The sequence below is a fragment of the Salmo trutta genome, chromosome 6, assembly GCF_901001165.1.
Source record: "Salmo trutta chromosome 6, fSalTru1.1, whole genome shotgun sequence".
NCBI classification, from domain to species: Eukaryota; Metazoa; Chordata; class Actinopteri; order Salmoniformes; family Salmonidae; genus Salmo; species Salmo trutta.
In genome coordinates, this window is record NC_042962.1 from 40,915,071 (window position 1) to 40,942,577 (window position 27,507).

Genomic DNA, 27,507 nt, shown 5'->3' on the forward strand with positions numbered 1-27,507 from the left:
GTGTATGGCACTTTATCCATCTTATCTCTTGATCTTTATCTCTTGGCTATTGGTGTTCCTGCACTGTACATGTGACGTCTCGTTTTGTTCCCATACCACTTGTCTGTCCTGTCATCTGGGTGAATAGACTAGAATGTACATGTAAATAAACTTACCATACAAAGACACGGTTGGGTTTTGTATTTTATTGGTGTGTCATGTATCATTATTCAAACGTGATATATAATACTTAGAAAATAAATACTCGGTCACCAGTGGCGGTTCTAGACCATTTCAACTGGGGTTGTCCCCTCCCACCCGCTAATGTCGGTCACTAGGAGGGGGCGAGTAATCGCCATACTGATTTTGGGAAGGTTCCAGAGTACTGGATTTACACAAGTGATGCGGTTTGCACCGTATGTTTGAGAAGATGAGCTGAAAAGACGAGCGCGGGGAGGGGGTGTCCGCCCAAGGAGAGGGGCCACGGCATCGGAGAGCTGAGTGGAGAAGGAGATGCTTCCAAGGGACTATTCCACCTTAAGAACTCACCGGCCCCTCTGCGCTCCCTCTCCCCGAAGAGCTACGGAATCCCACCAGGCCGCCACGGCGCACAGCTCGCTTGACACTGCAGCTATGCAAACGACTCCTAGCTCCGGGTCTCGAGCCCCGGTGCGATGGATGCCATGTCTGACCTGCTATCCCCAGATCTCCAGTTTGACAGACACCACAACCCTGCCACAGATAAACCACTGCCACCCTCATGAAGTATAATTTACATTCAACGTGTGGGTATAGCCTATAGGCTATATGAGCACAGCGTTAAAGTAGCCGGGGCGAAAAGTATGAGTTTTTTGTGTAAATGATGAGAACATTTAGGGTGAGGACGGGGTATTGGGAGAGGAGTGAGGGCTATAGTCCCGCCTACAAGCGGAGCAGGGGAAAAAAAGTTTCCTGGGCCAAACGCGTCCCACTCCACATTGATTGATTATTATGGCACGTCTCTATGTCTGCGTTTTGTTGCGCACGAGATTTCGCCTCTAAAAGATCAAAGCGGCTTCAGGAAGGGGTGGTCCCGAGTTTGGGGGTATATAGGGAGCCGGGGTCTGTCCGTCTTTAAGGCGAAATCTGAGCAGAAACTAGACGGCCCAGTAGAAAAAAAACCTGCCCCGAAGTCACTTAGAAACTCAAACAGCTGTTGAGTATTCAAGAGAGGGCTGAAAGAAACACCAACGTTCCGAATAGTTGGAATTGATCTATTTCTGAGCTTTTTTGAGTAAGAGAATATAAGAAGACTCGAGCTTGAAGCAACAAGATATGAAGTCTGAGCTGTAGCATATTTTGAATCGGTTTTGCACTGGATTTGTTTGCGTTTTAGTTGTTTTTTTTACACTTCATTTCTGGAAGTGTTTTAGTTCTTGGACTGATGTTTTTTAGTTATTAGTGGAGTCTTTTACGGATTTTACTTGCTTCCGCCAGACACTTCAATATAATTGTCTCTTTGAGTTAGAAGGGTATGACACGGAATATGATGTCGTTCGTTTGCGTCTCGTTCAGTTTGATTACGGCTCTGTGCGTGAGAGCGGCGCACGGCACATGGGAGGAAAGTACAGTTGTACCGGTCAGACTCGACCCGGTTTGGCCCGAGAGGGAAGCCGAGCAGGGCCGGACCCTTTCGGTAGAGGAGCGAGAAAAGGAGTCGGAGATGCGGGTCTACCGGTTGGACGTATTTGGCAAACGACTGGTCTTGAAGCTAGAGCCGGATCAGACCTTCCTGGCACCTGGGTTTGTGTTCCATGTGGTGGGGAGCCCCGAGTCGCAGGGGCAGCGGGAATCTGACAGCAGCGCAGCCGAGACTCAGTGCTTCTTCTCGGGCACGGTGAACCGGGAGGAGGACTCCGCAGCTGCTCTCAACCTGTGCCACGGACTACGGGGCGGCTTCTACCTCCAAGGTGAAGAGTACTTCATTCATCCCAATAATTCGAGTGATGCACAGCCTGTGGATGGGGACCTCCACCTCATTCGCCGGAGAGGTCGGGAATATTTTGCAGAGGAGAGCAGCTCAAAGTGCGGGGTCAACGAGGACGAGGACAGGTTGCCAGAGAATCAGGAGACAAAAGTAAACCATGGAACCATTAACCCCGACCACCCAGGTATGCATCAACACTTGTAAAACCTTTGACTTGAATCCATTTAGGAATATGCTTACTTTAAATCATATGCATAGGCCTACGTCTTTTAGTAAGAAAAACAATAAGCTAAGCTGTTCCACATAGTCACTTAGTTGTGTTATGTGTCTACATCATGTATGGAAAACGAAATGGACTCTGGCCCATTTCCTGTACCAGCGGTGGAACGGAGGATTTGTCTATCCAAACTACCTCAACTTCTGTCTTGGAGTGATCCGTAAAATACCCCTTTTACGCAAACATCTGAGCCTCTAATAATTACACAGCGCAGGCTATATATTTAAATGTTGAGGTAAGAGTGGATAAGTCGATAATTTGACCGGTGCACAGCGAGTGTTAACGGGGAATGGGCTCAGCTTTGACAGTATACTCAGGCAAGAAGGGGGAGGGTAAGGCTCGGAGGAAGTGAGCGGGGAGTGACGGAGGGAGGGAGGTACGGGACGGCGGCTGGTGGGGGTGAGACGTGGAAACTAGTCTCGCCGCCTCCTGGTACTGCACGTTACAGGTCAGCACTGTCAGACATTTTCCCAGATTTTTTTTTCTTCCCCCTCACACATAATTTCCGCCCAGTGAAGGTCAATTTGGGAATGTAGTCATTAGGAAGAGGGCCTCTGATGGTAAGACACCCGTGAAATTTCACATGTGAACTCATGTAAAAACATGTGTTTTTGGAACACTTCACATGTAATAATCACATGTGAAATGCATGTGGTTTTTCGTAAGGGGCTGCTGAGTCACCAAGTGAGAGCCGCTGGAGCTGCTCCAGACACATCTGGAGAGGTCGATCTGCTCCGTGCTCAGTAACTCTTCATCTGCCCTAGAAAATACACATTTGTAACCTACAAAACCCGTGATTGGCCTGTAGTATCACATGGTACAACTCACATAAAATCTCTTGTGACTACTCAGATATTTGCAATAAGCAATTTGACATTTCATATTTAAGTCTAACAGTTCATCAATTTAAACCAGAGAAACCAGGCTCTCACAAGAGAGCTGTATTAAAAGTCTGATTCTAGGCCAGTTTGTCTGACCTCTCTCCCTTCTTCTCTCTTTCCATCCAGCCCACCACCAGCGGTCCAAGCGCTTCGTGTCCACGCCTCGCTTCGTGGAGATCATGATCGTGGCCGATCAGTCCATGGCCGAGTTCCACGGTGCCGGCCTCAAGCCCTACCTGCTGACCATCATGGCGGTGGCATCGCGCCTCTACCGCCACCCCACCATCCACAACTCCATCAGCCTAGCCGTGGTCAAGCTCCTGGTGGTTTACGAGGAGGAGAGTGGCCCCCAGGTGTCGTCTAACGCTGCCCTGACCCTCCGCAACTTCTGCCAGTGGCAGCGACAGCACAACCCGCCCAGCGACCGCCACCCAGAGCACTACGACACGGCCGTGCTCTTCACACGAACGGTATGTTGCTTTTGCATTTTAGCACTGTTTTCACAATGTTTTTACACCAGTGTTTACTGTGGTAACAGGCAACACCTTCACAACTACTAGGGTTGATTCTGCTTTCCAAATGGCACCCTATTCACTATGTAGTGCACTACTTTTGATTTGAAACAGAGTTCTGCTATATGATATGGGTTTTGTGTCTGTGACTGTATGTGGGAAAGCAGTGAGTTTGACAGATGTGTTTTGTCCCTTCTCACCCCATGTAGGACCTGTGCGGCGCCCACTCCTGTGACACGCTAGGCATGGCGGATGTGGGCACGGTGTGCGATCCGGAGAGGAGCTGCTCCATCATCGAGGACGACGGGCTGCAGGCGGCATTCACTGTGGCACACGAACTCGGTAAGATGCCACCATGATGCCAAGCTGACACATATCCACCATACATTCCCATCTCTGTCACTAGCCACACACAGTACACATCTCCTCTCTCAGTCCCAAACCAACCCCTTGTCTCCCCTCTCTCCATTCCCCCCTCTCTTTTGCGCTCTAGGCCATGTGTTCAACATGCCCCACGACGATTCCAAGCAGTGTGCCAGCATCAACGGCGACCATTGGGGCTCGCACATGATGGCGTCCACCCTGTCCAACCTGGACCAACTCCAGCCCTGGTCGCCTTGCTCCGCCCTCATGGTCACCTCCTTCATGGACAACGGACACGGCCAGTGCCTATTGGACAAGCCCCACAAGCCCCAGTCGCTCCCTGCCACGCTACCCGGAAACGTGTACGATGCCGACCGCCAATGTCGCCTGACGTTCGGGGAGGAGTCACAGCACTGTCCCGACCTGAGTACCAGATGTGTGGCACTCTGGTGCACAGTGACCACAACCAACGGACTTCTGGTCTGTCAGACCAAGAACTTCCCGTGGGCGGATGGGACACTGTGTGGCCATGACAGCTTCTGCCTGGCGGGACAGTGTCTGAGCAAGACGGAGGCCGCTCGTCACCAGGTGGGTGTTAACACTGTTATAACACAGCCCTATGACAAAGTCTTAAAGTCAGTGGGAGTGATGGGATTGGTCCATTGGGGGGAAAGGAAGTATAATACAGCTTTGGGATTGGCTAGTGTTAGCTACATTGGATTAGGATTAGGTCCAATGTTATGTCTTTTTTAATATCAGGCTAGCTATTGGAGTGTTGAAATGGTATAGGGCCCTCAAACTCAAATCTGGACTTTGAAGCCAGTTCCACTGCATTTTTTCATTGTTCCCTTATTATCAGAGACTGATTTAGACCAGGGACACCAGATGTGTGCAATTCATTATCAGGTAGAACATAAAACCAGCAAGCTCCTTACCTCATAGGGTAAGAGTTGAGGACCCCTGCTATAGGGGCTAAAGTGTGTGTAACTATTAGCTTTTTAGCTATAGGACTACCTATAGGACTATTGAAATGTTATATGGGCTAGTGTGTGTGACTATGAATAACGATGATGTCCTCTCCTGTTGCAGACTCCAGTCAATGGTGCCTGGGGTGTATGGGGACCATGGGGTGACTGCTCCCGTACCTGCAGCGGAGGAGTGCAGTACTCCTTCAGGGACTGTGATAGCCCCCTGCCCAAAAACGGGGGCAAGTACTGCGAGGGCAAGAGGATCCAATATCGCTCCTGTAACACAGAGATCTGCCCTGAGAGCAACGGTAAGAGCCTCTACTAGCCTCACTTATTACATACTTAGTTCATGCTTATTGAATAGCTAATACACTAATTACTCTTATTACACACATATATGTATATATTTATACTTTGATATTATACATCCTTATTTAGGCACATAGGCCACTGACTTGCATATTGTACCCATACTTATACTTTCTACACATTCGAGAATAGCCATATTTGAATATCACAGCCTACTGTAAAGTAAACATAAGGCTCAAGCTAAACTAACAGCGAATATCACCTCTCTCTCTCTCTCTCTCTCTCTCTCTCTCTCTCTTCATCCCTCTTTCTCTAAAGGTCTGTCGTTCCGCGAGGAGCAGTGTCTGGCCCACAACGATATTTCATCACAGGTGTCGTTCGGTTCGGGAGAGGGCGTGGAGTGGGTTCCCAAATATGCCGGCGTCTCACCCAAAGACCGCTGCAAGCTGGTGTGCCAGGCCAAGGGCACGGGCTACTACTTCATTCTGAAACCAAAGGTTAGTCAGGTCACACCACAGACACTTTGTCTACATTACGGAAAAATGTAGACAAACACTATCTAGGCTACCTAGACTAGCTAACACTTTCTAGGCTAACTAGGCTAATACTGTCTAGGCTAACTAGGCTAACACTGTCTCTAGGCTAACTAGGCTAAGCTAATGCTGTCTAGGCAAACAAGGCTAACATTTTCTAGGATAACTAGGCTATCACTGTCTAGGCTAACTAGGCTAACACTGTCTAGGCTAACTAGGCTAACACTGTCTAGGCTAACTAGGCTAACACTGTCTAGGCTAACTAAGCTAACATCTGTTTCTCTGCAACTGTCAGGTGGCTGACGGTACTCCCTGCAGCCCGGACTCCACCTCAGTGTGTGTGCAGGGTCAGTGTGTGAAGGCGGGCTGTGACCGAATCATCGGCTCCAGCCGTCGCTTCGACAAGTGCAGCGTGTGCGGAGGCAACGGCTCCACCTGCAAGAAAGTGTCGGGTGCCCTGGAGCATGCCAGGTGAGAACAATGACCTATGACCTCAAAACAGCCATCTTTGACTTGAAATTACTGTTTTCTAGTTGAACCCATTTACTATCTTTTACTACAGTCTGTAGAATCCTATTTTTCTCTAATGAATCTATCTCTATCACACCTCTTAGCACTGCCACATATTTTTTACTCAGTCTCTTACTCTTAGACTTAACTCTTACACTCATGCATAACTTTTTACCCTTGGCTATGTTTGACCCTTGTGTGTTTCTGTCCCTCAGGCCTGGTTACCAGAACGTTGTGACCATCCCCGCTGGCGCCACTCACCTGGACGTGAAGCAACGTGCCCCCGGCGGGGGTCGCCATGACAACAGCTACCTGGCAGTGTTGCGCCAGGACGGCACCTACCTCCTGAACGGCGACTACAAGCTGAGTACTCTCGAATCAGACATCGCCCTCAAGGGGGCGTTGCTACGATACAGCGGTAGCTCCGCCTCCCTGGAGCGTCTACGCAGCTTCTCGCCCCTCCCCGAGGCCCTGACCATCCAGGTGTTGTCTGTAGGCGACTCACCCCGCCCCCGTGTCAAATACAGCTACTTTGCGCCGAGACCCGTTTTGACGTCACCTAGTGGCGGAACGGTGGCACGCCGCCAGTCCATCAATGCCATCCGGGAGCTGGGGGAAGCTGAGTGGACCCTGCGGGAGTGGGGCCCATGCTCTCAGAGCTGTGGGGGCGGTACTCAACAGAGGGAGGTGCTGTGTCTGGATCCCCAGGGGAGGCCATCGCGAGAGTGCCCAGAGGAGCTGCGCCCGTTGGCTTCGTGCCCCTGCGCCCCACACCCCTGTCCTTCGTGGTTCCTGGGGGAGTGGTCGGTGTGCTCCAAGAGCTGTGGCCGCGGGTTCCGCAAGCGGCCGCTACGCTGCGTGGGACACAACGGGCGTACACTCGCCCACGAGAGCTGCGACCACAAAGACAGGCCTCGACCACTGCTGGACTTGTGCAACCAGAGCGCCTGCTAAGTTTGTCAGCTCACCTCATTATTACATCCCTAAAGAACAACTCATGAAAGAAAGAAACTAAAACAACCATATCGTCATGAGCTTTGCGTCTGAAAACACATTGACCTATCATGAGAATGTTTACATCCCAAGCAGAGTGCTTTCGTGGGTGTTTTCTGGGGTCCAAGGGGTCCAAAGTGGCCGACTGATTGACTGACACTGCAGAGCCAACAACATCTCTCTCAACTCCCTCCAGCCACTTTGAGGGTAGACTTTAGTGTTGTTTGGGTCTGCTCCGTGGCCCTGCCACCCCTAGAACACCGCATAGACTTGGTGCAGCTGCCTGCTGGGCTGGCACGGGGGCACATTGCAGGCACTCTGCGCCCTTCTCCCTCCCTCCACCCCCCACCCATGTCAGTTTAAATTGACACTTCCCTTTCGAAAAAGCATGCTGCTTTAGGTGCCAATGACATGCTTGTGTGTGTGTGTGTGTGTGTGTGTGTGTGTGTGTGTGTGTGGGCTGTCTGTCCTAGCTGGACTGGACAGACATCTTGGGGGGACTATATGTATCACTGTACAGAATTGGTTACCTTGGGGTGAGGATGTATGTATATGTATTAGAAACAAATTAATGGTCTCACTGCCACACATTCCACTCCCTGTATCGGTTGGAGGCACTTCCTGTTTCAAAGGGTGCGGAACAAAAGACAATCCGGCTTGTCCCTTCTAATCCATACGACTTTGTATGCAACCAAACTAACTCAATACAGTTCATTTCAATCAACTTTGCTCATTCCTGAACAAGTTGATATGTGCTGCTAACATTCCAGTAGAATCTCCCAATAGACTCATTTCAATAGACTTATTATTCAATATGCATCCTGGACTGAACAAAACCAATTTCAAAGCCATATCACTGCCCCGTCCTAGACCAAAGAGGTGTGTGAGCAACGAACGCGTGTGTGTGTGTGTGGTTTCTCTCCTGCTACTACTTTATAAGTAAGTCTCTCCTGCCTTCCGAGAAGGTTTTTTTTTTATGATGACGTTTTGTACAGAATATCCAAACATTATTTATTTTTGTTAAGTATAATCTTGTTGCTTTTTATTATTATTGTTGTATTTTTATTTGTTATTATATTGAAATAACAGAAGGATGTAGAGTATATAGAGTATTTATACAGTATTATATATATGGTCCTAGGTTTATGAATAATAAAGTATCACGTTGACCTATACACTGTTGTCATGAGTGTGGTGTGTCTTGGTATTCTTACACATCTATACACACACACACCTCAATATATTTGACTCTATACACACACCTCAATCTTTTCCACTCTATGCGCGTGCACACACACTCACACACGTGCAAACATACTCACAAACATGGCCCTCGTCAGCAAATATATGGTGGATTTGTGTAATAAACCTAATCCCATTATATACTCAATTGTCTGATCACATTTCTCTTATGGACAGTGTGTAATAAACATATCATCCACTGGATGGCAGTGTTTCAGTGGCCCCTCCTGACTTCCTCTGGGTCTCAGGATAGGAATGCTGATCTCAAATCAGTCCCCCCTGTCCATGTAATCTTATGCATTATGATCCCAGAACTCCTATACAGGCTCTGATGTAGTATCAGTTTAGCCTTTTAGTCTATAATGAATTAATAGATAACATAGACAGCAGGAACCTGATCCTAGATCAGTACACTTATTCTGAGAAGCTTTATAAATATGGCCCTTGGATATAGGATTTGCAAAAAAAATGGTCCATAATGAATAAGATTATATAGACAGCAGAGACCAGATCCTAGATCAGCACTCCTACTTTAAGACACTTTGTGATTATGGGCCAAGACTCAAAGGAAGTCATTACGCTGTAATTATGGGAGAAGAAGACTCCAACATCACTGTAATTTGGGTAACACCATAATGGTTCTCATCTCAAATGGCAAACCATTCCCTATATAGTGCACTACTTTTGATTGACCAGGGCCCATATGGCTCTGGTCAATAGTATTGCACTATAATGGGAATAGGGTACCATTTGGGACGCACACAATGTGTCAGCAGATTCTGTAAACAACATGTTTGCAGAACAGAAAAAGAATGTCCTGGATCTGTATTCCCTCTAAATTTAGCTTATGCTGACTATAAGAAAAAAAAGAGCCAAAGAAAGGAAATGAAAAGAGAAGACCAAACCGTTACAGCTCAATGCTAACTTGTCCACATTACAGTGATATACCGTTTCAACCACTGAAAAGACTGACTTACAATTTATTTAAAGAGCATTGAAAATATACTACAACCGAGTCTGTATAGGACTAGATATATTAAATGCTGTGGTCTTCCCATAAGCACTGTGGAGTTGCCACCGAGTTAGCCTACCACAGTGGTGTTGCTGTTGTTGCCAATGGAAAATGCTTCTTTCCTTGGGAACTGGGACTTTCTTTATAGAATACAATTACACTATTGTTGTACTTCTGTTTAGTTTTCTCATCTCTGCCTGCCGGTGCAAGATAAAACCAAAAACTCCCACCAACCCACACTTAATTAATTAACTGCCAAAAACCCCTGACATCTGTGAGCAATTATGAATGGGTGGCATTTCTGTAAAAGGTCACGGTTCCCTATGAAGTTAAGAATGAGGGTGAAGTTGCCCCTAAACTATGGTCGTGGGTCAGTTTTGCATTTCCCCCACTAATGGTTAAGGTTATGATTGGGGGTGTTGAAGCTGATCCTAGATCTGCACCTAGAGGAAACTTTAACTATAACGAATGCATTACATTTTAGAATGAATCTATCTATGTATCCAAGCTCTCTTTTCGTGCATCATGGCAAAGCCAAAACCGCGATTCAAGCTTATTCTGTCTTTATTAGAATTAGGATATATATTCGTAATAAAGAGATACTGGACTGTTCTCACATAAAACAATTAGTATTTTATGCAGAATGAGTGGCCCTATATTAAGGCATAACCATGTTTGACTGTCACACAAGGTAAATAGGCCTAGGTTGATTAAAGATGGTGTTTGAGAGGGGGGTCATTCAATTCTACAAGCTTGAGCAACCCATTTAGCCTACATTTTACAATACGAAATAGTTTAGTTCTAAGTTATATCAAACAAACTTCGTGCTCCTTGAACATTTAAAATAGAGGTTCATGGATGTTTTATAGGACATATTGAGAGGGGCGGGTGGATATGGTTTGGTTTATGACTAGGGACGTTGGTAAACAGAGTTTTTAAAAAAGAACATTTCCTCTCAAAATGATCGTGAGGTGTGTGTGCACGACATAGACCAATATATATATATATTTCATTTTCAAAGTAGTCGTGATAGTGGGGGCGGCGGCGTCCTTTATGTCGGAGAAATGCAAATGTTATCGAGGTACTTCCATCCCTTTTCCCACTCAGTCAACAGAGTAATTTGAGAAAATAGCTGCTGCGGGGGAGGGGAAGCGTTAGGACCCACTCCAGGGGAAAAGGGAACAGAAGAAAACAACGAGGAAAGACTGAAGGAAACACTTTTAGAGATACGAACACACGGAAGAAGAAACGAATGAGACTTTTCATTCTGATTTAAGCATTTTTATGACTGGAGCAAATATCCATTAATTTGCGTTCATGGCTCTCTTCGATGGAACTTTTTAGAGAACTCAATTGATTGCGCATATCAGCGATGTTTCGGCGAGCGACTATATCCCATAGTCTTCTTCGTGGGCGCATATGAATGGAAAACACGTACGTTATGGTTTGGGAATAACTGTGCGCAACATTTAGAACAAGTAGGCCTATGTTATCAGTCGATATGGAAAGAACGGAGGCAGCGGGATGGAAATTCCTACGGGACTCTCTCCTACTTTGTGTTTTTGCCGGTAAGAGTTCGTTCATTTGTCCCTGGTTCTCTAGGATGCTTTATCGTCTTCAACGTGCGCAAATGTTTTATTATCAGCAGAAGTGTTCCTTTAACAATGGTTTACTTTTTTATTAGGCTAATTGTGAATGTGAACTCAACAACCCAATACATGGAAGGTTTCACAACGTAAACGAACGGTAGCTATATATATATATAAAAACAGTGCTTTAATGTAGTCGATCATTAACTTAGACATACTACCGTTATTGTACTCAATGGTAAAAGAGTCCGTCGATAAATAAAAGTACTGTAGCTTACCAAATGTATCGCCACCTCTACAATAACAAAAAAAATGCTAAATTGAGTTTTAATCTCGTAAATGTAACCCAACAATATGCATAAAACCTTACATCAAAACTCTGAAGCGATCTACATAGGAGAAGAAAAAGTGTGTGCGAGCTTGTGGGGGGGGGGGGGGGGGGGGGGGTGTACAAGCCTTGCTCAGCACTAGTCGCAGAACTATACTGCCATTGTCCCCAGCGTAAAAAGCGACAGGACCCGGAGGTAAGGAGCTAGACCTCAAGGGACCACCCAAATAGACTCCCATCGTTGGATGACACGCACATCAAAGTAGTTACACTTCACAGGGAGAAATATGTTTGCAGCTCAAATGGCTGTGGTCAAAAGTAGCGCACTACTGTATATAGGGAAGAGGGATGTACCCAAATTATGTCCACTCTGTTTCAAGACTACTATTGTAGGCCCACACACTCCTTTTCGGGGTTGGAAAACACAATCTGCCATCTGTTTGTGAGGGATCTGTTGAAAATACACCAGCTTTTGAACAAAGTGAGAATAAAGCTGGAATGAAGATGAAAATCATTGAACACACACACACACACACACCAGTAATTTGTGGCAGTATGCTTGAAGGTTGAGAAAAAGCAGGGCTGTGTCTGGGTTAAATTATGTGGTTGTTGAGGAGGGCAAACACTGAGATATAGGACACACCACCTTTAGACAGACCCTGTGTGTTCAAATACTCTATAAATAATAATCAAATACAAAACCACAAGTAGTGTCTCCAAATGTACTTTATTTCAAGTGCTTTCTCATTTTGAGACCCCTCTCCCTTAGCCATCCCCTTCATTTCAAGTTGTCACATATCCGTGTGTCTCCACTGAAGGACTCTCACCACCAGCTCTCCAAAGCCTCAGAGTGGCTGTAACCTTCAGTGCTTCATCTTTGTCGTGCTCACATACACATTTTTAGATTACATTTGAGTAATTTAGCAGATTCTCTTATCCAGAGCAACTTACAATGAGTGCATTCACCTTAAGATACTGTAGCTAGGAGAGACAACACATCACAATCGTATCAGGTAGTTTCCCTCAACAAAGTATTTATCAGCAAAGTCAGTTCTAGTGAGAAAAGAGAAGTGCCTTTTTTACACTCACTCACACACACACACACACATATATATATATATATATATATATATACATGTATTATATATATTATATATATATATACACACACACACAGAGAAGATTTACACACACACAATCCCCACCCAACCAAGGCCAGTTAAACCACTGAAAAACAAGGTATACAAAGGGAAAAGCTTTGGCGAGAGAGAGGTATCTGCAGGTTTAGACTAGTGCAGAGAGAAATGACACAGAGGTGAAGTTAGTGAATAGTGTAGTTGACTAAAAGTATACCCTTTCATATAAAGAAAATATTTTCTGAAATTTCTTGTATGATCCCTATTCACCTAGGCATGTTGTCACACAACTCATCTTATTGTTATAACCCTTTTTGATGTGTCGTGTTGTGTGCTTATCGGTTTAGGGTTAGGTCCCACTCTACAGGATGAATACCTTTTAAGGCTTAATGAAGCCTTCATAAACCCTCCATAAGGTCTATATATTTCCACTTACAGTTGAAGTCGGAAGTTTACATACACTTAGTCATTAAAACTCGTTTTTCAACCACTCCACACATTTCTTGTTAACAAACTATAGTTTTGGCAAATCGGTTAGGACATCTACTTTGTGCATGACACAAGTCATTTTTCCAACAATTGTTTACAGACAGATTATTTCACTTATAATTCACTGTATCACAATTCCAGTGGGTCAGAAGTTTACATACACTAAGTTGACTGTGCCTTTAAACAGCTTGGAAAATTCCAGAAAATGATGTCATGGCTTTGGAAGCTTCTGATAGGCTAATTTACATAATTTGAGTCAATTTGAGGTGTACCTGTGGATGTATTTCAAGGCCTACCTTCAAACTCAGTGCCTCTTTGCTTGACATCATGGGAAAATCAAAAGAAATCAGCCAAGACCTCAGAAAAAAATGGTAGACCTCCACAAGTCTGCTTCATCCTTGAGAGCAATGTCCAAACGCCTGAAGGTACCACATTCATCTGTACAAACAATAGTTGGTAAGTATAAACACCATGGGACCACGCAGCCATCATGCCGCTCAGGAAGGAGACGCGTTCTGTCTCTTAGTGATGAACGCACTTTGGTGCGAAAAGTGCAAATCAATCCCAGAACAACAGCAAAGGACCTTGTGAAGATGCTGGAGGAAACAGGTACAAAAGTATCTATATCCACAGTAAAACGAGTCCTATATCGGCATAACCTGAAAGGCCACTCAGCAAGGAAGAAGCCACTGCTCCAAAACCGTTATAAAAAAGCTAGACTACGGTTTGCAACTGCACATCGGGACAAAGATTGTACTTTTTGGAGAAATGTCCTCTGTTCTGATGAAACAAAAATAGAACTATTTGGCCATAATATACCATCATTTTGTTTGGAGGAAAAAGGGGGAGGCTTGCAAGCCGAAGAACATCATCCCAACCGTGAAGCACGTGGGTGGCAGCATCATGTTGTGGGGGTGCTTTGCTGCAGGAGGGACTGGTGCATTTCACAAAATAGATGGCATCATGAGGAAGGAAAATTATGTGGATATATTGAAGCAACATCTCAAGACATCAGTCAGGAAGTTAAATTCTTGTTTTGTGAGTTTAAGTGCAAAATGGTTGTTTTGCTCTAGTGAAAACTCTTAAGTTACTCTTTAAAAAGCCTTGATTTTAGTGACATTTCCATATTTAGGAAAGGTTCAATTAAGCGAAAGACAAAGTTTTAAGTGTATCTGCCGTAGCTGCTCTCCATTATGTTTTTAACCTTTTGTAATATGAACATAGCATTGTGATTTTGTCCTTTTAAAGGGTTTTGGAAATCTTGATTCCAAAGGGCACACTCTACCTTTCTCTCAGCATGTTAGATGCAGAGAGTGTGTGTGAGTGTGTGCATGTGTCCGTAGTAGAGGTAGGTGTGTGTGTATGCGTCTCCATATAATGTATTGCATCTCTCCTGCAGGTCACAGTGAGGCCCAGTGTGATGGCTGTGTGGAGTACTGCTGTGAAGGCTCTCCCCCTTTCTGCTGCTCCTACTACGCCTATATGGGAGATGTCCTCTCGTAAGTACACACACACACAATGTCACCTTCTATACATACACACATGCTCAGTCACCCTCAATCTATAAACACACACTCACCAACTACACACACACACAAAATCACTTCTCTACCAATTCACCACCTGCCCTTTCCACATGCAGCGTATGACCCCTCTGAGAGTTTTGACCTTCGTCATTTGGCTCAAGACAGCTGGCCTCTCACTTTCTCTGTCCTCTTCCTCACCAGAGTATAACACATGCTACCTGCTACAGTCCACCAATGAAAATAATAATGATATTAAAGTGTTGTGTATGCATGCAACATTAATTCATGTCGCCGTTCAAATTCCCAAATTCACAGTTTTTGATTCATAAAGTTGATACTAAATAAGTGGGGGTTTCACAAAAAAAGTGCTATTGAATAGGCCCATTGAATGTGGACTCGTTTTATCTATCCATATAATGTAGCTCTTTCAAGGCCATGGTTGTCATAAGGTAATGGGGAGGAATAATGGTTCCTTGTTTCAGGAGAGATATCTCATCTCATTCTACAGCTTCTCCACAGCCTTTTAAATGGAGTTTGACCACATACATAAACAAAAGCACACGTATATGTACACACACACACACACACACACAGGTCTGAGTCATATAATCAGATGTTTGAGCAGATCTCCATGGTTGCCCACAGACATGTTTGGTCCGGTGTATGTTATAGGCAGCTGCTCCCAGCCTTTTTTCTCAGCCCTAGATGGCCCTATCCCAAAATGCACTGCTTCTCTATAGAGCAGGGTTGTATTCATTGGAGCACACTGTAGCAAAACATTTAGCAACAAAAACTGAAATGTTTCATATTGCATGTGTCCAGGTAGACCCTCCCTGTTTCAGTTTGTTTTCTTTCATTTGGTGTCTAGTGAATATGACCCGAACTTGGGGTCAATTCACTTTTCAATTAAGTCACATCATACATTTACATTTGAGTAATTTAGAAAACACTCTTATCCTGAGCGACTTAAATTAATGCATTCATCTTAAGATAGCTAGGTGAGACAACAACATATCACAATCTTAGCAAGTACGTTTTCCCTCAACAAAGTCGTTTTCAACAAAATAGCCTTTTTGGGGGGGATGGGTGACCGTGGGATTTATTTAAGATACTCTTTAAAGAGGTAGGGAGGTGAATTGAAATTCCATGCAGAATTGATTTGTGAGAAGATGAATTGGATGAGATGACTTACCAGCAGCCACAAACTAGAATGAAAAGGGGAGCATTCAGTCAAAATGGCAAACGTGTGTTTGTGTATGCATGCATGTGTGTGTGTGCTTTTTCTAGGGGCACGGCGATCTCGGGCATCGTGTTTGGTGTGGTGTTTCTGATGGGAGCGCTGGCGGCCTTCTTCCTGTGTGTGTGCATGTGTGTGAAGAACGGGCGAGGGGCCCGGGTGGACGTGTTCAACACCTCGTACATCAACACTGTGTCCCAGGGCTACCCAGGTAAGACTGATCTAGGATCAGGTCCCCCCTGTCCATATAATCTTATTCATTTTGATCGAAAAGGCTAAACTGATCCTAGGCCAGCTCTGAGCCCATATAGTTTCAAGTTTTATTAGTCACATGCACAAGTACAGTGAAATGCTTAAAGGTCCAATGCAGTCATTTTTATCTCAATATCAAATAATATCCAGGTAACAATTAAGTACCTTACTGTGATTATTTTCCATTCAAATGGCAAAAAATAAACAAGATTAGCTTCTTAGCAAAGAGCAATTTCTCAAGCAAGAATTTTGCTAGGACTGTCTGGGAGTGGTCTAAGTGGGGAGGGGAAAACTGAAAACGATCCGTTATTGTCAGAGAGGTTTGGAACTCTCTTTCTTATTGGTCTATTAACTACACTGAACAAAAATATAAACACAACATGTAAAGTGTTGGTCCCATGCTTCTTGAGCTGAAATAAAAAATCACAGAAATGTCACTCTAAAAGGGAATTATCATAATTTCCACAATTTCACAGTATTATTCCAAACTCATAGTGTGGAAATATATATAAAACACAAAAAAATCTCATTTTTGACTGCACTGGTCCTTTAACCCCTTACACTTGTGGAAATTGGCCAATATGGATAGGGCCATATATATATATATATATATATATATATATATATATATACATATTTATATATTTATTTAAGAATAACTATAAAAAGCATATGCATGGTAGCAATTGAAATAGAACACTTTGGAGATTATGGGGAAATTATCAGACCAAAGGTGAGGACAAAACAGTTCACCTTACACGAGACTGATTCCAAACATTACACTGTTCAATCAATCAATCAAATGTATTTATAGAACCCTTCTTACATCAGCTGATGTCACAAAGTGCTGTACAGAATCCCAGCCTAAAACCCCAAACAGCAAGCAATGCAGGTGTAGAATCACGGTGGCTAGGAAAAACTCCCTAGAAAGGCCGGAACCTAGGAAGAAACCTAGAGAGGAACCAGGCTATGAGGAGTGGCCTCTTCTGGCTGTGCCAGGTGGAGATTATAACAGAACATAGCCAAGATGTTCAAATGTTCATAGATGACCAGCAGGGTCAAATAATAATAATCACAGTGGTTGTAGAGGGTGCAACAGGTCAGCACCACAGGAGTAAATGTCAGTTGGCTTTTCATAGCATCTCTACCACTCTTGCTGTCTCTAGAGAGTTCAAAACAGCAGGTCTGGGACAAGGTAGCACGTCTGGTGAACAGGTCAGGGTTCCATAGCCGCAGGCAGAACAGTTGAAACTGGAGCAGCAGCACGACCAGGTGGACTGGGGACAGCAAGGAGTCATCAGGCCAGGTAGTCCTGAGGCATGGTCCTAGGGCTCAGGTCCTCCGAGAGAAAGAAAGAAAGAATGAAAGAGATAATTAGAGAGAGCATACTTAAATTCACACAGGACACCGGATAAGACAGGAGAAATACTCCAGATATAACAGACTGTCCCTAGCCCCCCGACACAAACTATTGCAGCATAAATACTAGAGGCTGAGACAGGAGGGGTCGGGAGACACTGTGGCCCTGTCCGACAATACCCCCGGACAGGGCGAAACAGGCAGGATATAACCCCACCCACTTTGCCAAAGCACAGCCCACACCACTGGAGGGAAGACTTCAACCACCATCCTGAGACAAGGCCGAGTATAGCCAACGAAGATCTCCCCCACAGCACGAACTCAAAGGGGGGTGCCAACCCGGACAGGAAGATCACATCAGTGAATCAACCCAGTAAAGTGACGCACCCCTCCTAGGGACGGCAAGGAAGAGCACCAGTAAGCCAGGTGACTCAGCCCCTTTAATAGGGTTTGAGGCAGAGAATCCCAGTGGAGAGAGGGGAACTGGCCAGGCAGAGACAGCATTGGCGGTTCGTTGCTCCAGTGCCTTTCCGTTCACCTTCGCACTCCTGGGCCAGACTACACTCAATCATAGGACCTACTGAAGAGATGAGTCTTCAATAAAGACTTAAAGGTCGAGACCGAGTTTGCATCTCTCACATGGATAGGCAGACCATTTGCATAAAAATTGAGCTCTATAGGAGAAAGCCCTGTCTCCAGCTGTTTGCTTAGAAATTCTAGGGACAGTAAGGAGGCCTGTGTCTTGTGACCGTAGCGTATGTGTAGGTATGTACGGCAAGACTAAATCGGAAAGATAGGTAGGTGCAAGCCCATGTAATGCTTTGTAGGTTAGCAGTAAAACCTTGAAATCAGCCCTTGCCTTAACAGGAAGCCAGTGTAGGGAGGCTAGCACTGGGGTAATATGATCACATTTTTTGGTTCTAGTCAAGATTCTAGCAGCCATGTTTAGCACTAACTGAAGTTTATTTGGTGCTTTGTCCGGGTAGCCGGAAAGTAGAGCATTGCAGAAGTCTAACCTAGAAGTGACAAAAGCATGGATTAATTTTTCTGCATCTTTGAACAGAAAGTTTCTTATTTTTACAATGTTACGTAGATGAAAGCTGTCCTTGAAACAGTCTTGATTATGTTCGTCAAAAGAGAGATCAGGGGTCCAGAGTAATGCTGAGGTCCTTCAGTTTTATTTGAGACGACTGTACAACCATCAAGATTAATTGTCAGATTCAACAGAAGATGTCTTTGTTTCTTGGGACCTAGAACTAGCATCCCTGTTTTGTCCGAGTTTAACCTCTTATGGCTAGGGGGCAGTATTTTCACGGCTGGATAAAAAACGTACCCGATTTAATCTGATTATTAGTCCTGCCCAGAAACTAGAATATGCATATAATTATTAGCTTTGGAGAGAAAACACTCCACAGTTTCTGAAACTGTTTGAATGGTGTCTGTGAGTATAACAGAACTCCTATGGCAGGCAAAAACCTGAGATGCTTCTGTTCAGGAAGTACCCTGTCAGACCTTTTATTTTCTTTCTTTGACATCCCTTCCAAAAACTAAGGATCTCTGCTGTTACGTGACACTTCCCACGTCTCCAATGGAGTCTCAGAGCCCGGGAAAAACAGGAATGACGTAATTCAAAGCCCTGGCTGAAACAAAGGAGAGCAAAAGCTAAGTGGTCACTCAGTGGACTAAGCCTTACGCTCGCGACCCGCCCCGCCCCCGGCTTTCGGTTTTTCCCTCAGTATACAGACAGGCAGATTCCCGGTCGGAATATTATCGCTTTTCTACTAGATAAATTGCATAAAAATTGGTTTTAAACAGCGGTTGACATGCTTCGAAGTACGGTAATGGAACATTTAGAATTTTTTTGTCACATTCTGCGCCATGCTCGTGGCCGAGATTTAGCGTTGGGATAGTGTCTAGAACGCACGAACAAAACGTCTTGATGGAACATAACGATGGATTATTTGGGACCAAACCTACATTTGTTATTGAAGTAGAAGGCCTGGGACTACATTCTGATGAAGAACAGGAAAGATAAGAACATTTTTCTTATAGGAAATGTAATTTTGATGAAGGCTAAACTGGTTGGGTGTCTAAATAGCTAGCCCGTGATGGCTGGGCTATGTACTTAGATTATTGCAAAATGTGCTTCATCCGAAAAGCTATTTTAAAATCGGACATATCGAGTGCATAGAGGAGTTCTGTATCTATAATTCTTAAAATAATTGTTATGCTTTTTGTGAACGTTTATCGTGAGTAATTTAGTAAAATCACCGGAAGTGTTCGGTGGGAATGCTAGTTCTGAACGTCACATGCTAATGTAAAAAGCTGGTTTTTGATATAAATATGAACTTGATTGAACAGACATGCATGTATTGTATAACATAATGTCCTAGGTGTGTCATCTGATGAAGATCATAAAAGGTTAGTGCTGCATTTAGCTGTGGTTTGGGTTTATGTGACATGATATGCTAGCTTGAAAAATGGGTGTCTGATTATTTCTGGCTGGGTACTCTGCTGACATAATCTAATGTTTTGCTTTCGCTGTAAAGCCTTTTTGAAATCGGACAGTGTGGTTAGATAAAGGAGAGTCTTGTCTTTAAATAGCTGTAAAATAGTCATATGTTTGAAAAGTGGAAGTTTTCGGATTTTAGAGGAGTTTGTATTTCGCGCCCCGCCCATCATTGGATATTGGAGCAGACGTTCCGCTAGCGGAACGTGTAGATGTAAGAGGTTTTAAAAGTAGAACATTTGCCGCCATCCACTTCCTTATGTCTGAAACACAGGATTCCAGTGAGACCAATTTTGGGGCTTCACCATGGTTCATTGAAATGTACAGCTGTGTGTCGTCCGCATAGCAGTTAACATTATGTTTCCGAATGACATCACCAAGAGGTAAAATATATAGTGAAAACAATAGTGGTCCTAAAATGGAGCCTTGAGGAACTCCGAAATTTACAGTTGATTTGTCAGAGGATAAACCATCTACAGAGACAAACTGGTATCTTTCCGACAGATAAGATGTAAACCAAGCCAGAACTTGTCCGTGTAGATCTATTTGGGTTTCCAATCTCTCCAAAAGAATGTGGTGATCGATGGTATCAAAAGCAGCACTAAGGTCTAGGAGCTTGAGGACAGATGCAGAGCCTCAGTCTGACGCCATTTAAAAGTTAATTTACCATCTTCACAAGTACAGTCTCAGTGCTATGATGGGGTCTAAAACCAGACTGAAGCGTTTCGTATATATTGTTTGTCTTCAGGAAGGCAGTGAGTTGCTGCGCAACAGCTTTTTCTAAAATGTTTAAGAGAAATGGGACATTCGATATAGGCCAATAGTTTTTGATATTTTCTGCGTCAAGGTTTGGCCACTTTTAGTGAGTTTGGTACACATCCGGTGGATAGAGAGCTGTTTATTATGTTCAACATAGGAGGGCCAAGCACAGGTAGCAGCTTTTTCAGTAGTTTAGTTGGAATAGGGTCCAGTATGCAGCTTGAAGGTTTAGAGGTCGTGATTATTTTCATCAATGTGTCAAGAGATATACTATTAAAAAACTTCAGTGTCTCCCTTGATCCTAGGTCCTGGCAGTGTTGTGCAGACTTTGGAGGAATACGCAGATTTAAAGAGGAGTCCGTAATTTGCTTTCTAATGATCATGATCTTTTTGTCAAAGAAGTGAAAGCCATCCTCTCTTGGGGAATACTGCTTTTTAGTTAGCTTTGCGACAGTATCAAAAATACATTTTGGATTGTTCTTATTTTCCTCAATTAAGTTGGAAAAATAGGATGATTGAGCAGCAGTGATGGCTCTTTGATACTGCACGGTACTGTCTTTCCAAGCTAGTCGGAAGACTTCCAGTTTGGTGTAGCTCCATTTCCGTTCGGGTATTTTCTGTATACCAGGGAGCTAGTTTCTTATGACAAATGTTTTTTTGTTTTTAGGAGTGCGACTGCATCTAGGGTATTACGCAACGTTAAATTGAGTTCCTCAGTTAGGTGATTAACTGATTTTTGTACTCTGATGGCCTTGGGTAGGTGGAGGGAGTCTGGAAGGGCATCTAGGAATCTTTGGGTTGTCCAAGAATATATAGCACTGCTTTTGAGGATCGTTGGTTGGGGTCTGAGCAGATTATTTGTTGCGATGGCAAACGTAATAAAATGTTGGTCCAGTAGTCCAGGATTATGAGGAAAAACATTAAGATCCACAACATTTATTCCATGAGACAAAACTAGGTCCAGAGTATGACTGTGGCAGTGAGTAGGTCCGGAGACATGTTGGACAAAACCCACTGAGACGATGTTGATTTTATGTGCATCTTACATTTTCTTTGCTTTCATTGAAATGGCATGGAAACAACATTGATTCAACCAGTGTGTGCCCCGTCATTAGCTAAGTTATAAAATACAATATTACAGTGTCGGGCTTTCAAAAGGCACTTCAGACAAACAGATTGTAATTTTGATGCACATAGAGTGGAGTCATTAGCGCATTCAAGTGCATGTTTAACTGACACTAAAATGCCTGTTTGCCTAAGACTGATGCCATGCAAGCGCCTGTATGCACGTACTCATGCATACACACACTCGCATTCAAACGAACACACATGCACAGACACAGGGACACACACATACACAAATGTAAATAGTGCCACACATGCACACAAACGCATAGAGTTGGCCTTGCTGTAATGATTTTTGTTGTCTTTGATGTCTTTTGTTTTTGCGTTGTTGTTTTGCTTTGTTTTTTCTCTCTTTTGTTCTTTTTGTTGATTGTTGGCACATTGGGTCGGTGGTGGTTTTGGTTGAGTTGGATTGTGGCTTAGGGGGGTAGAGATGGGGGGTGGGGAGGTTTTTTCAGGGGGACTTATGAGGGGTTTCTTGGATGGTTGAGGGGAAGCTCTCGAGGGGATCTGTGGGGGGATCTTGGATGGTTGGAGGCCTGGCATTTGGGAGCTTGGGCCGGTGGCCGAGAGGTTGCTGGTTCGGGTCCCCGACTTGACTGGGTGGGGATCTATTCTTGTGCCATTGGGCGGGGCGCTTGACCCTGATTGCTCCTGTGGGTCGCTCTGGATGGGAGTGTCTGCTAGATGACTGAAAGTAATGTAAATGTTGAGCGGCTTCACTGCAGGTAGATTGTATGTTAAAAAAGGTGCATGTTCTGTGGATATTTTTTTATATAATATGACAAACATAGGCTCAATCTGTTCAGGACAACCCAGGGTTTAATGCATGTCATCCTTGTAACTGTGGATCAAACATAGTGATCACAAATGTTGATACTGTAAATTACATGAGTTTCCAAATATGGAAAAATGAAGTGCACATTTGGACTCACGGGTGTGTGGTTTGCTTGTATGACATCAAAGCCGTATTTATTATAATCCTCAATGTCTCATCTTTCAGAACACATCCACTCCTCTCTATTTACAGCGTTTCCCTCACATAGACAACAACAAATGTGCAAAAGTAGCACAATTAGAGGGAGGGATGGGAGGATCCTGTCGCGCGCAGTGCTCAAGTTTATAACCGCTGTCTGTCAAAACCCATACAGCGCTGTGAAGCGGAGAACCTGAGCTCTGGCGTCATGTATAGCATGTTACTGTACAGCCACTGCGTTCCAATTTAGGCGCCTATCAATGCCATTTTCAACCCGTATACAGGATGACAGGGGCTATGAGTGGAAAGGGTTACTACCTTGCAAGCCCAGTGCAGTATTCAGTATCAAAATACTATAACAAAAAAACGTGAGAAATAAGAAAGGAATAAAAAAAACATAAGACTGTAAGCTATATACAGGGTCAGTGCCAGTACCAAATGTACAATGTGCAGGGATAATGGAGTAGTTGATGTAGATATGTACATGTAGGCAGGGATTACGAGAAAGTGACTGGTAGCAGGATAAATAATAATAATAATAATAATAGTAACCAATATAGCAACAGCATGAGTGGTGGGTGGGTGTGTGCATGATGGTGAGTGTGTATGTGGTTGTTAGTGTGTGTGCAAGCGTGTCAGTGCAGGCGTGTGTGTGCGTGTGGGTAGAGACCTGTGAGTGTGCATACAGTACCAGTCACAAGTTTGGACACACCTACTCATTCAAAGACCAAGTCCATATTATGGCAAGAACAGCTCAGATAAGCAAAGAGAAACAACAGTCCATCCCTATTTTAAGACATGAAGGTCCGTCAAATAGGAACATTTCAATAACTTTGAAAGTTTCTTCAAGTGCAGTCGCAAAAACCATCAAGGGCTATGATGAAACTGGCTCTCATTAGGCCCGCCACAGGAAAGGAAAATCCAGAGTTACCTCTGCTGCAGAGGATAAGTTCATTAGAGTTACCAGCTTCAGAAATTGCAGCCCAAATAAATGCTTCACAGAGTTCAAGTAACAGACACATCTCAACATCAACTGTTCAGAGGAGACTGCGTGAATCAGGCCTTCATCGTTGATTTGCTGCAAAGAAACCACTACTAAAGGATACCAATAAGAAGAAGAGACTTGCTTGGGCCAAGAAACATGCGCAATGGACATCAGACCGGTGGAAATCTATTCTTTGGTCTGATGAGTCCAAATTTGAGATTTTTGTTGATGGAGTGCTGCATCAGATGACCTGGCCTCCACACACCTAACCTCAACCCAATTGAGATGGTTTGGGATGAGTTGGACTGCAGAGTGAATGAAAAGCAGCCAACAAGTGCTCAGAATATGTGGGGACTCCTTCAAGGCTGTTGGAAAAGCATTCCAGGTAAGGCTTGTTGAGAGAATGCCAAGAGTGTGCAAAGCTGTCATCAAGGCAAAGGGTGGCTACTTTGAAGAATCTAAAATATATTTTGATTTGTTTAACACTTTTTTGGTTACTACATGATTCCATGTTATTTTGTAGATTTGATGTCTTCACTATTATTCTACAATGTAGAAAATAGTAAAAAATAAATAAAAACCCTTGAATGAGTAGGTGTGTCCAAACTTTTGACTGGTACTCTACCTTCAGCGCATATAGTCCTTGGTGGGGGTGGGCAGCTATTGTCTATCTGTGTAGAAGTCTCATTACTTGGTGGTATAAACTGTCTCGGAGCCTGTTGGTACGAGACCTGATACTCTGGTACCGCCTGCCGGATGGAAGAAGAGAGAACGGGTGGCTGGAGACTTGGTAATTTTTCAGGCCTTCCTCAGACACTGCTTGGTTTGTATGTCCTAATCTTATTCATTATGGTCTAAAAGGGCAAACTGATCCTAGCTCAGCACTCCTACTATGACTCTTTATGAATACATGCCTTAACCACTGCGCCTCCACTAACCGGCTGAACCCGAAAACCAATGTACCCGTTTCCCTGCAGTGCAATGATTCCATCACTAGAGGACATTGCTCCTCCACCAATGACCAACTAATACTGGTCTAGAATGTTTCTACCAGTGGAGGCTGCTTGGGGGAGAGCGGCTCATAATAATGGCTGGAATGGAGACAATGGAATCGTATCGAAACGTCGTTTCCATTGGTTGATACCATTCCATTGACTCCAGTGGAGTCTGGTGTTTTTTTTACGTGTTTGATACTCTTCCAGAAACTCCATTCCAGCCATTACAATGAGCCTGTCCTCCTATAGCTCCTCCCACCAGCCTCCTCTGACACCATTCCAGTCTTTACTATGAGCCATCTTCTCCTCAGCAGTCTCCACTGGTTTCTAAAGCCCATCAAAACAGATACAATGACATGGCAGGGTCTGTTGTACTTGTATCTTGTATGTGTGTATTGGCATAATCTTTATTTATCCAGCAACTACTGATAACAAACATACACTTTTCTCTCTCTGTGTCTGTCTGCCTCTCTCTCTCTTTCTGCAGGACCCCCACCTCCCTACACCTATGACTATGAGATGTACCCTTCGGCCATGCGCCCCCCTCCCTACACCCCCACCCCACCCAGGATAGACAGCTACTCACCTCCCCCTCCGTATCCGGGCTGTAATCGCAAATGACTTGAAGACAAATGGAGAATCCTGACCAGGCTACTTGCCCTTCTGAAGGAGCACATCTTGGATTAAGTTTATGCAGTGTTCTAGCAGAGAAAGATGAGACTGTAAGCATTGCCTTTCGAACCTCTGGATCACTTAAAATGACTGCATGTGGACTGGACCACTTTGACCTTTTCTTGTGGGTGTGATTGGGTCAATTGAACTGACTGGTGTTTTGGGTGGGTGGGGGGTGAAAACCTCTGAATCACTTAAAATGACTGTGTGGACTGGTCTACTTTTGACAATTTGATGTGGGGGTGGTGGACAATCCAACTGATCAGCTTTTCGTGGGTGAAAACCACTTTAGGTGTATTTGACTCATATATTTTATGGCAATGAATATGAGTGAGGGGACAAAGTACATAACTTTATTTGAAGATGTGGATCTCTCTTGTACCATTTCTCTGGTAGAGATGCCTGTTAGCTGATTTTCCTTCAGGTCGGTGCTCTTCCCTATCTTATTTCTACAAGGCAAAGGAGAGAACTGTAGCCTCGTCCTAGATATGTTTGTGCTGTATTGCCAATTGCTTCATGTGGAAATGACCTGAGGACATGGCGAGACAGCACAAACAAATCTGGGACCAGGCTAGGAAAACTGGGTAAAACTATGAATTGTACCATAGAAATAGGATGGTAAACATACGTGTCCGGGGTGAAGTTTCCCCTAGGTACAGATCTAGTATCAGCTTCCCCCTCCCCCCAATCCTATCCTTAACTATTAGTGGAGATAGTACAAAACTGACCCAAGATCTAAAATCTAAATCAAACTTTTTGTCACATGCGCCGAATACAACCTTACCATGAAATGCTTACTTACAAGCCCTTAACCAACAATGCAGTTCAAGGAAGAAAATATATTTACCAAATAAATTAAAGTAAAAAATTATAAAAAGTAACACAATAAAATAACAATAAGGAGGCTATATATGGGGGGTACCGGTACTGACCACCTCCTATAGGCTGTCTCATAACCGTTGGTAATCAGGCCTACCACTGTTGTGTCATCAGCAAACTTAATGATGGTGTCGTGTTTTGCTGTATCTGTTGGGGTGTTAGGCACATTGGAGTGGGTCTAGGGTGTCCGGGAGGATGCTGTTGATGTGAGCCATGACCAGCCTTCAAAGCACTTCATGGCTACCAACATGAGCGCTACAGGCGGTAATCATTTAGGCAGGTTACCTTCGCTTCCCTGGGCACAGGGACTATGGCAGTCTGTTTGAAACATGTAAGTATTACAGACTCGGTCAGGGAGAGGTTGAAAACGTCAGTGAAGACACTTGCCAGTTGGTCCGAGCATGCTTTGAGTACACGTCCTGGTAATCCGTCTGGCCCCGCAGCTTTGTGAATCTTGACCTGTTTAAATGTCTTGCTCACATCGGCTACTGAGAGCATTATCACAGTCTTCCGGAACAGCTGGTGCTCTCATGCATGCTTCAGTGTTGCTTGGCTCGAAGCGAGCATAACAGGCATTTAGCTCGTCTGGTAGGCTTGTGTTACTGGGCAGCTCACGGCTAGGTTTCCCTTTGTAGTCCATAATAGTTTTCAAGCCCTGCCACATCCGACGAGCGTCAGAGCTGGTGTAGTAGGATTCAATTTTAATCCTGTATTGACACTTTGCCTGTTTGATGAATCATCTGAGGGCATAGCGCGATTTCTTATAAGTTTCCGGATTAGTGTCCCACTCCTTGAAAGCGGCTGCTCTAGCGTTTAGCTCAATGCAGATGTTGCTGGTTGGGATATGGTTGGTTGGGATATGTACATTACCGTTCAAAAGTTTGAGGTCACTTAGAAATGTTCTTGTTTATTAAAGCAAATTACATTTTATTGTCCATTAAAATAACATCAAATTGATCAGAAATACAGTATAGACATTGTTAATGTTGTGAATGACTATTGTAGCTGGAAACGGCAGATTTTTTAGGAATATCTACATAGGCGTACAGAGGCCATTATCAGCAACCATCACTCCTGTGTTCCAATGGGATGTTGTGTTAGCTAATCCAAGTTTATAATTTTAAAAGGCTAATTGATCATTAGAAA

At 44.1% G+C, this 27,507-nt stretch overlaps 2 protein-coding genes across 2 annotated transcripts; both read left to right on the forward strand.

Moving 5' to 3' along the window:
• Positions 1 to 961: 961 nt before the first annotated feature.
• On the forward strand, positions 962 to 8,466 carry LOC115195914 (A disintegrin and metalloproteinase with thrombospondin motifs 1). The gene is made up of 8 exons (XM_029756259.1): positions 962 to 2,129; positions 3,230 to 3,573; positions 3,825 to 3,957; positions 4,109 to 4,566; positions 5,068 to 5,254; positions 5,574 to 5,752; positions 6,084 to 6,259; positions 6,514 to 8,466. The coding sequence occupies exons 1-8, from the start codon at positions 1,493 to 1,495 to the stop codon at positions 7,250 to 7,252; spliced, it is 2,853 nt and encodes a 950-aa protein (XP_029612119.1). The 5' UTR covers positions 962 to 1,492; the 3' UTR covers positions 7,253 to 8,466.
• Positions 8,467 to 10,542: 2,076 nt separating this feature from the next.
• Positions 10,543 to 25,846, forward strand: LOC115195915 (cysteine and tyrosine-rich protein 1). The gene is made up of 4 exons (XM_029756260.1): positions 10,543 to 11,113; positions 14,487 to 14,586; positions 15,901 to 16,061; positions 25,298 to 25,846. Exons 1-4 carry the CDS (start codon positions 11,032 to 11,034, stop codon positions 25,429 to 25,431), a joined length of 477 nt encoding a protein of 158 aa, XP_029612120.1. The 5' UTR covers positions 10,543 to 11,031; the 3' UTR covers positions 25,432 to 25,846.
• The last annotated feature ends 1,661 nt before the right edge of the window (positions 25,847 to 27,507 follow it).